The sequence below is a fragment of the Lygodium microphyllum genome, chromosome 19, assembly GCF_053477565.2.
Source record: "Lygodium microphyllum isolate KBCC chromosome 19, Lygodium_microphyllum_v1.1.10, whole genome shotgun sequence".
Lineage (NCBI taxonomy): Eukaryota > Viridiplantae > Streptophyta > Polypodiopsida > Schizaeales > Lygodiaceae > Lygodium > Lygodium microphyllum.
This window is the reverse complement of record NC_141153.1, coordinates 85495730-85510586: the sequence shown is the minus strand read 5'-3', so window position 1 is coordinate 85510586 and position 14857 is coordinate 85495730. Positions and strand designations below refer to the sequence as shown.

Here is a 14857-nt window from a genome sequence, read left to right as displayed (position 1 = left end):
TTCATGTACATGCAAGAATTGGGCTGAGATTTACCCAATTTCTCAACATCGATGTACATTGGACCGCGTGCAATTTGGGGCTTTTACTGTTTGGGCAAAATTTGTGTGTCATTTGGTCATTTTATGTACATGCGGGTTTAATTCCATGCAATTTGGACATCTAGCACTTGGAAAAATTTGGGGTTTTGCTGAAATTTCTCTATTTTGGCAAAATTAGTCTATTCTATGCATGTCAGAGACAGTGCAAATGTGTGGTTGATGCTTTGAGCACAAAAATTTTGGGGCTTTTGACAGTGCGTGTCAAATTTTGTACTCGTGGGTGCATGTACAAAGAAATTGCAGCTAAAATTTGGGACTTCTCATGTAATGTGATGTAATTGCCCTTGAAACAGGTGTAATCAGTTGTGGAGTGCTGTAGCACAAGGTTTAGTGCTTCTGAAAATTTATTTGCAGATCTGAAATTTCTTCTTTTGCGTGGTTATTTATTGCTAGTTGGTACTTGTTTGTACCTTAGTCACTTGTGTGACAGTTTGGGCGGGCATTTGCTGAATTTTTGGTCGCATTTGGGTTGAAAATCATGGCTGGCAGCAGTGACAACAGTAATCTCATGCACATTAAGAAGCTTGAAGGAGCACATAACTTTACAGTCTGGCATAAACAATTCTACAGTATCTTGTTGCAGAAGAAGCAGGCAAAGCCGATTAACATCAAAGGAACAAATCCTGCAGATATGGAATATGAAGATTGGGATGAGTTAAACGAGCTTGCATGCTCAACCATTGAGCTATCGATTTCTGATGCCTTGCTGTTTAACATTGAAGGTTTGGATTTTGCCTATGCTATTTGGACACGACTGGAAGAATTGTATGCACAGAAGAGTGCCGCAAGCAAAGTGTATTGGCTGAAAAAGCTTATGGATTTGCGTATGAAAGAGGGTACAACAATCTCTACTCACTTGAGTGAGTTTAACTCCATTTTCAGCTAGCTGGTTGCCTTGAAGTTCATGATTGGTGAAGAATTTAAGGCTATGTTCTTGTTTTGCACTCTGCTAGAGAGTTGGGATACATTTAGGACTGCTACGAGCAATTCTAATGCGATCCTTTTGTATGCTGATGTAGAGAATGCTTTACTCATGGAAGAAATGAATCAGTAGAACAACGCATCCAATAAGTCTTCCAATGCTTTGCATACTAGGGGCAAATCATAGCAGAAAGGAAAATTTGATAGCAAGGGATGTAAATCACGTGGCAAGGATATTGAATGCCATCATTGTGGCAAGAAGGGTCACTTTAAATGTGGCTGCTACAAATGGAAGAAAGAGAAAGGAAAGGGCAAGAAGACAGATGATAGTAAGGAAGAGAAGAAAGAGACTCATACTAAGAAGAACAGTGTCAAAATTGAAGAGGTGAATGTAGTTACTCATGACAGTGACAGTGGGAATGACGCACTCTTGGTCTTTTCACACTTTAGTACACATGCTTTACTTGGAGATACGGATGATGACATGCATACTTGGATTCTAAATTCAGGTGCTTCTTTTCATGTCACCCCTCATCGTGAGTGGTTTTCTGACTATACAGGGGGTCGACATGGTGTTGTCTATCTTGGGGACAACTATGTATGTGACGTTGCAGGTATTGGCAGTGTGCAGTTGCAGTTTCAGCATGGTTCTATCTTCACACTTCAGCATGTATGGCATGCAGCTTAGCTCAAGAAGAGCTTGATTAGCATAGGGCAGCTAGATGACGATGGATTTCATACTACCTTTGGTGATGGGAAATAGAAGATCTATAAGGGATTTAGAGTGATTGCCAGAGGTTGTAAAAGCGATACCTTCTATCCTCTCCATGTATCTAGTGTAAGTGATCATGTTGTTGCTGTGACCGAGCAGCCAAGTATTTCTTTGTGGCATGGTCGGTTGGGACACATGAGTCAAACTGGAATGAAAGTGCTTTCTTGTTTGGGTTACTTGCCTTGTCTTCGAGAGTTAGTACATTCCAATGTATGTTAGATGCCAGGGTTATCTTTAGGGGAAAGAAATATTTTGTCACCTTTGTCAATGATGCTATACGGAAGGTATGGGTTTACCCTATTCGTAGCAAAGACCAAGTGCTTGACAAGTTTAAAAAATTCTTGGCATTGGTTGAAAATCGGACTGATAAGACACTTAAGTGTCTTTTCTTTGACAATGGTGGGGAATATGTGTCCAAGACCTTTTAGGTATTTTGTGATAGCAAAGGGATAAAGGGGGAGCTGACTACCCCTTATAATCCACCCTAAAATGGAGTTGTAGAGCATATGAATAGGACCATAGAGGATAAGGTTTGTACAATGCTATCTCATGCTGTATTACTCTATGGTTTTTGGGCAGAGGCTGTTATGATAGCCACACACTTGATTAATCGGTCACCAAACAGGTCTTTGGCAAAGGGAGGGGGGAGTTTCGCAAGAAGTGTGGTCGGGCAAGCCACCTTCGTATGCACACTTGAAAGTGTTTGGTTGCGAAGAATTTGTGCACATTCGTAAAGAAAAACGTATCAAACTTGAGCCAAAGTCTTATAAATGCATTTTTCTAGGATATGGTGACGAGGGTGAAATGGAGTATAGATTATGGGATCCCGAGAAAAGGAAAGTAGTATGAAGCAATGATGTTATCTTTCGGGAAGATTGCATGCATAAATAGCCCGAAAAGATTGAGGAGGTCCGTAGGGCTGTATTTCGGAAAGAAATACATTTTTGACAGTAAAATGTGCCCGTTGTACAGCAGTAAATACTTGTTGTAAATGAACCTGCAAATGCAGAAAATAATGCTGGAAATGATCAGCCAGCTATTGCCCATAGGATGTGTAGGAACTGCTAAGACAACAAGCTGTTAATGTTGATTTGCAGGCTGAAATGCCAGGACAGCAAGCTGAAAATGGAAATTTAGAGGAACAACTAGCAAACAATGATCATTGGGTTAGGGGATCATCTAGGGCTACTAGACAACTTGATAGATTTGTTCCTGGTGCAAACAATGTGGCTGATTATGTCATGTTGACAGACTGTGGTGAACTGACTTGCTTCAAGGAACTAATGGACAGATAGGATAGCAAGAAATGGTATAAAGCCATGTTGTCAGAGATGGAATCTCTTGAGAAAAATGACACTTGGGACTTGGTGCAATTGCCTAAAGGGCAGAAAACCCTTCCATGCAAATGGGTTTACAAGATGGTCACTTCCGGTTTCTCATTAAAGTACAAAGCAAGATTGGTTGCGAAGGGGTACAAGCAGGAACATGGAGTTGACTTTGATGAGATCTTCTCTCTTGTAGTCAAGATGACTACATTGAGAACCATTTTGGGCTTGGTTGCAACTGAAGATATGGAGCTCATATAGATGGATGTAAAGACTGCATTCTTACATGGTGATTTGCATGAAGACATATATATGCAAAAGCTTGAAGGGTTTGTGGCAAAAGGGAAAGAGAAGATGGTATGTGAACTTAAAAGGAGTTTGTATGGGTTGAAACAAGCACCAAGAGAATGATATCATAAGTTTGATATATTTATGCAGTCTCAAGGTTTTCATAGAAGTCACGTGGATCATTGCTTGTACACTAAGAAGGCAGTAGATGGCAGCGTGATTATCTTGGTTCTGTATGTTGATGACATGCTGATTGCTAACAGGGATACTCATGCATTGGACTCACTGAAGCAAAGTCTTTATGGCAGCTTTGACATGAAGGATCTTGGTGATGCAAATCATATTCTTGGCATGCAAATACTCAGAGATAGGTCAAAAGGATTACTCTATCTATCTCAGCAGGAGTATATCTCCAAGGCTTTGCGGTGTTTCAATATGGAGGGGAGGAAAACAATTGGGGTTTCATTGCCTCCATATGTGAAACTCAGTGCAGAGGACAGCTCTACATCTGATGATGAGAAGGCTGAAACAGCCAATACACCATATGCTTCAGCTATTGGTGGTTTGATGTATGCTATGGTTGCTACACATCCTGTTGCCTTTGCAGTGGGAGTGGTTAGTATATACATAGCAAACCTTGTTAAAAAGCATTGGGAAGCAGTGAAAGGTATTATGAGATACCTCCAAGGCACAAAGGATTTGTGCATATGCTTTGAAAAGCAGAAGGCATTTGTCGTTTGCTTTACGGATGCAGACTATACTAGTCGTGCGGATTGCAGAAAGTTCACTTCTGGGTATGTGTTTATCTTCACAGGAGGAGCAGTGTCTTGGATGTTCAGGCTATAAAAGTGTGTTGTATGGTCTACTACAGAGGCCGAGCATGTGGCTGCCACTAAGGCATGCAAGGAGGCTTTATGGCTTTCACGCCTGGTGGGAGAGCTTGGCATTATAAAATTACCTGTGCTCCATTGTGATAGTTAGAGTGCTATCATGCTAGCACGAAATCTTGTCTTTCATGCAAAGACGAAACACATACAGGTGAAGTATCACTTCATTAGAGATGTACTTGAGAGCAAGAATATTGAGCTTGTCAAAGTGCATACAGATGATAATCTTGCAAATCTTCTCATGAAGGGTCTTCCAACAGAGCAGTTTGCTTATTGCCTACAAATGATGGGAGTTGGATAGATATATGTATTTCGGCTTTGTGCATACCTAGACTTAGCTGATTCTTTTCTCCCCTTAAGGCACTTTGCCTTTAGGTGGGAGGTTATTGGGAATAAAGAGTCATCGTGCCTTTTATATGTGCACGGGTATGAACACACCCTTAGCACATTTGTACTTTTATATATATATCTATCTAAAAACCTAAAGAGGTACACTCGTTATTGTACCCACAAGTCATGCTCACTCTTCTCTCTACTTTGCACTCTGTGTGTGTGTGTTTTGTGGGCAAGCAGTGCGTGTCTCAATCCTCGCACTATAGGGCATAACATAGACAGGTTGCCATGTCTATAGAAATGAAGTTGGCTCGTGGACCATTATCAAAGAATATGAATGCATGTTGATTCCTAATTTTTCCCCATGCTCTACATAACTCAGTGGCATCATCATTGGGCTGATCACTAACAACATTGAGTACCAATCCTATTGATATTTTGGGCTTCTTTCCCTTAGAGTCTCCCTAATTTTCTAATTTTCCAGCTTATTGCCTATTGGGACAGTCCATTGCAATGTGACCCTCTTGTTCACAAATAAAGCATTTATAAGCAACTATCAATTCTCTACATTGTGCCAATGTTTTCGAGCTCTTTCTTTGCTGTTTTGGCCTCTTTTCAGGCTGATTTTCAGAACTTCCCCTTTTCTTTGCCTTACAACTTTTTATTCGGATTCTCCCCACTTTCTAGGAAGCCTGAATCCTTCCCATGCAAAAAGCATATGTTGTAGTAGTCTCTATGAGCTAAGACATGCTAGAGACAATGGATTTAATGCAAAAATCCTTGATTCCTTTAGGCAGCCCACAAACATATTTTTCCACTTGCTCATGAAGGGGTGTGGGGCAGTAAGAGGTGATGGGCAGGAATGCATCCCAAAACTTAGTATTGCATTGCTCTGAATTCTTGCATTGCTTAGCACCCAGCTTATTCCAAGCTGTCATGATGTCCATCTCAAAGGTACTTGTCAACAAATTCGATGCAAACATTTGCTTGAATTGTACCCATGTTGACGGTGCTCTACCTTGCATCATTTGATATAGTGGGTTCAAAAATGCTCGTCTTGTGTGCAAGAATTGATGGTCACTCATAACTTCCTTCTTACTCCATAGCATTGATTTTCATTGATCCTTTTCAGAGCGATCCCATTAGCTCTCGCGAGAACTTGTACACCTGTAGCCCTTTACTACCATGCTGGTCCTGCCTTACAAACAACAAAGTCCTTCATATTCTGACACAGCAGCGTACAACCTGCAGTACATCAGCACAATAACCTTTTGGTGATAAGCAAGAAGAAAAATGGGTTGCCCTCTCCTTCAAATTCTTCCTGTCCTTGCTGCAGTTGCCTTCATGCTCTTTGACTGTCAAGTTCCCTTGTCATAAGCTTCATAGTGGCCTCTTCTTTCAGTCATAACCAATGCCCTTGTTCTGCTGCAAATAATGGCAGCAAGCTGGCTCTATTCTAATTTGATGGCAGCCTCCTCTGTTGCAATAGCATTACTCCCGCTTAAGCCCTTGGCCACCTTGTTTTCCAGTTTAGCACCTCAAGCCTTACTTAGAATGACCCTCTTCTTTCATGATAGCAGCCTTGGTTACAACAAGCACTCCCACCGATCTTGCATTATGGCTTGATAGACTGCTTAAGAGACTTTAGTAGAAAAAAAGCAGATGATGCTGGTTCTCACTATGAGAATTGCAGCCTTTGGGTCTCTCCAAGGATTATGCCTTAAACTTCATAGCCACCTTCCTAAACATGTTTGGCTGTCCTACACAGCAACACTATCTGTCACCTTGCAAACTTTGCTGCCTCCAAACCACACTCTAAAGCTCTTCTCTGGCATACAGGCAGTCCCACTAGTAGTTACGTATAGGTCATGGAGTTCTATTTAAAACCTTGCTGCAAACCTACAATTTACTGCTGCTGCTATATTCAAAGTCCTGTCTCAAATCAAAGACCCCATCTTTTACTCTCTTTATAATCCACATGATCAAACTCGCATCCACTGCTGACAACTCAGACATGTGACAATTGTATCTGATGATACACCAGCATATACATAGAAAAGACCAACTGAAGAGCTTCTTACTAGTGTGATGAAGTGAGCAATACATAGCTGAGATGCAATGGTCAGTGATGGTGATGGCAGATAGAGTGAAAAACGTGAGGAGTAGTAGAGTGAGAGAGATGGATGATGCGTGGGTACAATAGAGTGCACATTTTTTAGGTATTTTGGTGCATTCACACCCGTACACATATAAAAGGCACAATGGCCCTTTATTCCCAATAGCCTTCCACATTGAAGAAAAGAATCAACTAAGTTTAAGTATGTACCAGGTTGAAATACATATACTATCCAACTCCCACCATATGTCGGCAATGAGCAAACCTCTCTACTGGAAGACCCTGCGTGAGAAAGGCAACATGCCTTAAGGTTGAAGAAAAGAATCAGCTAAGTTTTAGTATGTACAAAGCTGAAATGCATATACTATCCAACTCCCATCATATGTCGGCAATGAGCAAGCCTCGGCTGTGGAAGACCCTTCATGAGAAGATTTGTCGGTTTACCATCTGTATGTACAAAGCTGAAATACATATACTATCCAACTCCCATCATATGTCGGCATGTCGGCAATGAGCAAACCTCTCTGTTGAAAGACCATTCGTGAGAAAGGCAACATGCCTTAAGGTTGAAGAAAAGAATCATCTAAATTTTAGTATGTACAAAGCTGAAATACATATACTATCCAACTCCCATCATATGTCGGCAATGAGCAAGCCTCTCTGCTGTGGAAGACCCTTCGTGAGAAGATCTATAGGTTTACCATCTGTATGTCCTTGATAAAGTGATATTTCACATGTATGTGCTTTATCTTTACATGAGAGACGGGGTTCCGTGCTAGCATGATAGCACTTTGACTATTACAATGGAGGAGAGGGATCTTGGTAATGCCAAGCTCTCCTATCAGACGTGAAAGCCATAAAGCCTCCTTGCATGCCTCAGTGGTAGCGACGTACTTTGCCTGTGTAGTAGACAATTCAACATACTTTGCCTCTGAAATACATATACTATTTAACTCCCATCATATGTCGGCATGTCGGCAATGAGCAAACCTCTTTGTTGGAAGACCATTCGTGAGAAAGGCAACATGCCTTAAGGTTGAAGAAAAGAATCAGCTAAATTTTAGTATGTACAAAGCTGAAATACATATACTATACAACTCCCATCATATGTCGGTAATGAGCAAGCCTCTCTGCTGTGGAAGACCCTTCGTGAGAAGATCTATAGGTTTACCATGTGTGTGTCCTTGATAAAGTGATATTTCACATGTATGTGCTTCATCTTTACATGAGAGACGGGGTTCCGTACTAGCATGATAGCACTTTGACTATTACAATGGAGGAGAGGGATCTTGGTAATGCCAAGCTCTCCTATCAGACGTGAAAGCCCTAAAGCCTCCTTGCATGCCTCAGTGGCAGCCACATACTTTGCCTCTGTAGTAGACAATTCAACACACTTTTGTAGCTTGCAGATTAAGGAAACTGCTCCCCCTATGAAGGTGAATACATATCTTGAAGTAGACTTTCTGCAGTCACCAACCATACAGAATCTTAGCCATTTCAGCCTTTTCATCATTAGACGTAGGGTTGTCCTCTGCACTGAGTTTCATATATGGAGGGAATGGTATGCCAATTGCTTTTCCCCCTCCATATTGAAACATTGCAAAATCTTGGATACATACTCCTGTTACGAAAGATAAAGAAGACCTTCCGATCTGTCCTTTAGTATACGCTTGCCAAGAATGTGATTCGCTTCACCAAGTTCCTTCATGTCAAAATTGCTGTGTAGGTTCTGCTTCAATGTGTCCAAAGCATGAACTTCTCTACTAGCAATTAGCACATCATCCACATACAAAACCAACATAATAAGGACTGCCATCTCCTGCCTTCTTGGTATATAAGCAATGATCCACTCGACTCCTTTTGAATCCTTGAGATTGTATGAATGTATCAAACTTATGACATCATTCATGCGGTGCCTATTTCAGCCCACACAAGCCTTTGTTGAGTTTACAGACCATCTTTTCCTTCCTCTTTGCTACAAAACATTTTTCCTATTGTATATATATGTCCTCTTGCAGATCACCATGTAAAAAAGCAGACTTTACATCCATTTGTATGAGTTTCATATCCTCACATGTAACCAAGCCCAATATGGTCCACAAAAAGTAGTCATCTTGACTATAGGAGAGAAAATCTCAGCAAAATCAATCCCATGTTTTTGCCCTTGAAGCTGTTGCTTGTTGGAAACAGGTCACGCCTTAACTAATATGAAGGCGACCTGCTGTTTTCTTCACGTGGGATTAGCTGACATAGTTTGGACTCCGGGAAGTGCGCTTATGATAACCGATGCTCTCATAGCAGTTTGAAATGAGCGATATGCAGCTGAGATGCAATGGTTAGCGATGGCGATGGTAGATAAAGAGGAAAACGTGAGCAGCAGTAGAGAGTAGTAGAGTGAGAGTGATGCACGATGTATGAGTACAATAGAGTGTACATCTTTTAGGTTTTTGAGATAGATATATAAAAGTACAAGTGCTAAGGGTGCGTTCGCACCCGTGTACACATAAAATGCATGATGGCCTTTTATTCCCAACGTGTGACACAATTGATTTTTCGATATGCATCTTGCTCCAAACATTCTGAATATCTGCTGCACATGTAGGCCTGGTGTATCATGAGAATTAGATCAACACAACCTTGTCTTTCTCACTTTGAAACATCCCTGTTACATCTGCTATTGCTGGTTACTTAGATGTTCTTTGTTCACATCATAGCCTGAATTCACCATAGAGGTTCTCTACTTGCATGCATTCAAACCAGGTCACACATGCCTTCATTGGACCAAAAGCATCTCCTTGGTCTCCAATTGGGCCTCAGCAATTGCCTCTTGCCATTCAATTTACTTCAGCTTTCATGCAGCTTCTCAGAGGTAAACAAAAATCCCAATACTCTTTCTTTGCCAGACATAATCACTGAGACAACTTCCCAAAGCAAACAGTCAATACCACAGATCAAGTTTGATCCACAAGGAAAAGATGAGAGAAGAAAAAACATTCTTCCTTCAATCCAAAACTGCAACATTAAACTTTTAGGATAGCAGCAACCCACATTAAAATTAATGGGAGTAAAGGCTCTATGCTCTAGCAATACATTCTCGTCATCCATAGTAAGAGGAATCTGCAAATCCATGACTGGGTGCAACTCTTTTTAATTCTCCCAAAAAGAGAAACACGTGGTGCTTTGAATGTTATTCTTTTGTTTTCCTACCCTGCTGTTACTTAAAACCCTTGGTCAAAGGTATTTAATTGTTAACATCCATGTTTTTTGTGATTACTTTCCCTGGGTAGTAGTTTCGACACCTAATATGCAACACACGTGTGACATATATATGCCAATTACTTGTGGTCTTTGAAAAATTCACCTGCCACTGTGACTGCTCGAGCTGCTGGCAATATCCCTACTGCTGCCATGCCATAATGTACATCACAAGAGTGGTGCTATAAACCATCACGTTACTGTCACCTGCCCAAAAAGCAGCCTGCACTGCTTGGTGATTAACCCTTCTTTCCAGGCTGCTATTTCAGCCTGCCAGAAAGCAATGTGACATCAAAATGCAGCTGCTTGCTGCCCTCAATGCAACATATGCTGGTCAGATTGTTGCTATCAGCCAAAACAAAGATTTTCCTTCTTTGTTGGCACCAAAGATTTCTCGTCGCAGTCTCATATGCCTATCTTGAGTGCTTGTTGGCTGCTCGTGTTCAGGATTTATACAAGTCTCAATACACTTCACCCCTGCTGTTTGTGTCACCACCTGGTTCTACCTTCAGCAGCACACAACACCGAGTATCTCTTCGTGCACCTTTGATCCCACTACTGCCCTCCACTTTGATCCTTCACCCATCTCATGTTATGTTCTAATGATTAAACGCATTTGTGTCACTGCTCCTTTTGGTAAAGGTGCTTAAAGAAAGTGACCCTTTGTATGCTGCACACTATGAAGTTCAGCCATGTAAGTGCAATTGAGCCTTCTTATAAGTGCAATTGAGCCTTCTTATACTGAAGACTTTGCCTAGCTCGTCAAAAAGCCCGGTAAGAGAGGTGAAGACTCACAGGTTCAGGTTTGCTGCAATGATCAATCCCTACTAGTGCACATGCTCTCTGGGAATCTATTAGTATGGATTTCAAGTTAGGTGTTTTGGGAACACCTCAAGGTCATGACATGATATGGGTCCTCATTGACAAACTCAGTACATAGTCACATTTTATTCATTGCTGTAAAACATCACAATCATCACAAGCTGGATCTAGCCTCCTTTTCAAAAACATATGGAAACTTTGCATACATTTATCTACTGTGACTTTTGAGACGACACAGAAAATTACAGAGGGATTGCATGACTAATGGATTGATTGCATACTGTGTGTTTTTGTTCAGTCTTGACTCTTACCAGATGTGATAACGTGTTTCCCAATGATCTTTCATAAACTGTGACATAATTTTCATTTCTCCTCTCTCAATAATCTTGCTGTCCACACTCCTTTATGTGAGCTTGCCTGCACACACTTTTACGACTGTGGTGCATTTTATTACTCCCTTTTGCAGCCTTTCCTGCTTATGTTCAGAGCTGTGGTCACTGTTGAATCTTCCCTTTGTATGCTTCATCTTTTCATCACAGCAGTACAGTGCAGATATGGGGAAGATTTGAGTCCTCTCTCTTTCCCTCTTTTTTTCTGTGCTTGTTTATTTCCTTTATGCAAACGGCATGGCTCTGTGCTACAAACAACTTGCAAGCACTTATTCTACCCTTCAAGACTTATCGTGTCTCAGTAAAGTATATCTAAAAGTGCATTTTGTTCATGTTTTTGACAAATCATACTGCTTATGTCAATATATTTCTCTGAGGAGTTGTATAAGATGCATTGGCTGGCACTTAGCAATGCTTGTGACAGGGATATCATCTGCATGGAATGTTGCCAAGATTGAAAAGGGCTCCAGTGTTGCTGTATTTGGACTTGGGGCTGTTGGCTTGGCTGTGAGTAAATTAATATTTGTAATCGGAAAGTACCATGATGTGCTTTTAGTTACTGCACTCTCTATTTGAGGATGAACATTGAATAAGATGTGGCAGGTAGCAGAGGGAGCAAGAACAGCTGGTGCCACTCAGATTATTGGGGTGGATATAGATTCCTCCAAATTTGAGAAAGGTAAATGGTTTCAACTTATCTTCTTAAACAATTATAAAATGATTTAAGGCTGTGACATGTATCTTGGTGGCATACTGGTTTTCATGAAAGACATATTGTGTTAGAACAGGTCGTACTTTTGGTGTAACGGATTTCATCAACCCGAAGGATCATGAGCAAGAGCTGCATCAGGTCGGTAAGCAGATATATATAGCCTGCCTAGACAGAGAAAAATAAGTAGCTGTTATTTCAAGAAATTCGAAAACAGTGTCTAACATTTTCAGGTTTTTATGGGCTGTTAGTCCTCATATGTGAAATGTTTATGATTTTTGCTTATATATTCAAACCTTGTATCATTGTACTACTGTTCATGGTCAACATTCTTCATGCTTCCTCTATTAAGATAAAGTTTGTTATGATTTTTGCTTATATATTCAAACCTTCATGTGTCCTAGATATGCTTGAAATGTATCTTAAGGTAGTTATGGAGCTGAGTAAAGTTTAGTGCTGCAGCTTTTCATGCACGCTCGCATATACGTGCGAGTACATGTTTGGGGAGTGTGTTTGTTCCGAGTCCTTTCATATCTATTATTAATACAACTGCATTCATTAAACAATTTCAGGTAATCTTGGATTTGAGTAAAGGTGGGGTGGATTATAGTTTTGAATGTGTTGGTAACCCAAAGCTGATGGAGACTGCCTTTTTGAGTTCTCAAGGCGTAAGAATTTCTTTTTCTGACAGTTTCCAATCTGCAAAGACTTAACTCCAAATCTTGTACTCATTTACTCTCTGCCTGCTACAGGGGGCTGGAGTATGCGTTATATGTGGTGTCTCAAATGATGTCATGCCCATATCCTTCCATCCAGCCCAGCTTTTAACAGGCCGCACCTTGAAGGGAGCACTTCTTGGAGGACTGAAGCCAAAGTCACAGTTACCAGAGGTAGTAGAGATGTCCATACGAAAGGTAAGTACTCCTTTCAAAACCAGAAAATTTCTCATTTACAGTAGGAGATCAACTCATTATGATCAAGCTCTCATGGGTTTATTGAATGTGAGCACAATTGCTTTTCAGCTGAGAACCAAAGGCTTCCCATTTTGTAAGCTAGTAAGTTTTGCAATTCTGAGAAATAAACTTCCAACACTACATCAGCGGCTCTCCAATTTTGCAGGGTGAATGAGCTTATTTGATCTAAAAGTTTTATACATCAGAGGCTTCACAGCCATTGTCAGTGTTCTAGTGTAGGTTCATGAGGAAGGTAATGGCTGGAAAAACGAGTGTCCCTGAGACAAAATTTTATTCATCAAAGGCTTTACAGACATTGGCAGTGTTCTAGTGTAGGTTGATGAGGAAGGTAATGGCTGGAAAAACTAGTGTCCCTGAGACAAAGTTGTATGCTTTTTCTTGGCAAGCAGTCCAGCTTATTGCTAAGAGATTTTTATTTGACAGCCACTGGGTACTCAAAAAAAACGGCAGTTCTTACAAGATGTATTTTGCACATAGCTGGCTGCCATTTTCCAACACTCTTGTGATATCATCAAGTGATGTCGCAAGATCTATCTTAGGAGCGGAAGCCTTCATGTTGGGAGAAGAGCAAGTGCTTAAATAGTATGAGACAAGTGTAGTGTACCCTAAGGGTGTTAGCGTAAGTGTGTGGCCACCATCACACACGGCCATCAACAAGTCTTTGCTAATGAAAATGTCAAGGTGAGGAAATGGTCCTAGGTGGAGGGATGCAGGAGGAGACTCCAAAATGGATGTAAAGAGTGCAATGGGGGACAAATTAGTAGGCCAATCATCTAATCTTTGAAGAATACTAAAAGATAAGGGCTACCGAGATTGTTTGCGTGCCACATGTCCAATGATAGTTGTTCCAAAAGGAGTAAATGAGAATGTAGCAAGAGGCGTATTCACACTTGATTGTCCAGGGGAAGTGGGTGCAATCGTGGTCGACTGTGGTTTCTTAGTTGGGAGACCTTGGGCCTTAATACACTCCTTTACATGGCATGGTCTTTGGTAGTATATGCAAAATCCATTCCTTTTAGGGAGTTGTTGCCACATGAATTTTGTTTGTTTGTTTTAGTTTGAGGAAGGGGTATCACCCTTGTTTTGTGTTGTGTTGGCATCTTGAGAGTTCTTGCCACCTTCGTTTCTTCCCTTGGGAAGAAGCGGCAATTAGATCCCTCTCTGAATAAAAATGTGGGGAGACTTCTTATGGACTCGATAATGCATTCGAACTCATACAAAGTTGGCAAGCAAGGCAACAAAATGATGTGCTATATAAAGTGGAAGCATTTTCCAAGCTACTTGTTTAAAAAGAAAGCGGCTTGATCATCATGTAACTTAATGAGCTAGTAGTGTGAACTCAACAAGTAACAATAGATAGCTCTACACTTTTAGGTTATATCCCCTTTCTTCATAGGACATTCTTGAAGCTCAAAGTTGAGATTGATATGCCAAGTTCGATCTCCCACCCCATAGTGGTCAAGGACATGACTTAGGAAGAAATCCTTGAATTAACTCAACATCACTTGTGGCATTTTTGAGCTCTCCATTGATAGATGAGATCAAAATGAGCCAGTCGAGAGTCTAGCATAGGCTCTAAACCAATGAGTAGGTCACAAAGACCTTGAGATTCAAACACTTTTGCATAAGTTAGACCAAGTGGTAAAGTTCGACTTGTTGAAATGAGTCTTATTTTTGAAGCACTATTGGTTGTAGCATGATGAGCGGTAGTGTTGAATGAGGAATAGGATGGATAGGGTGGGTAGTGTGGGGGAGTGGAGTAGACTTGGGAATTAACCCCAAGTGTCCACCTTGCATTTGGGATGTGTACAAAGTGGATCCAAAAGCGGCCATGGGTTTGACTGGGCATGGGCATGGTAGTTGCATGCGTAGCTTGAGGAAGAGAGATGGGGATATGATAGGTAGAGAATGGAAATCCCTACGTGTGAGAGGCTGACATATGGGGTCGTAGGTGTCTAGGGGGAGTG

The 14857-nt window shown here is 41.0% G+C and overlaps 1 protein-coding gene across 2 annotated transcripts in view; it reads left to right on the top strand.

The window, feature by feature from the left end:
- The window catches only part of LOC148020116 (alcohol dehydrogenase 2-like), a 47966-nt gene that overhangs the window by 22474 nt on the left and 10635 nt on the right, over nucleotides 1-14857 (top strand). For both annotated transcript variants that reach the window (XM_087700390.1, XM_087700391.1), the window contains 5 exons: nucleotides 11632-11714; nucleotides 11811-11886; nucleotides 11996-12057; nucleotides 12489-12584; nucleotides 12669-12830. In XM_087700390.1, coding sequence (XP_087556516.1) covers nucleotides 11632-11714; nucleotides 11811-11886; nucleotides 11996-12057; nucleotides 12489-12584; nucleotides 12669-12830 — 479 coding nt within the window. The remainder of the gene's footprint in view (nucleotides 1-11631; nucleotides 11715-11810; nucleotides 11887-11995; nucleotides 12058-12488; nucleotides 12585-12668; nucleotides 12831-14857) is intronic.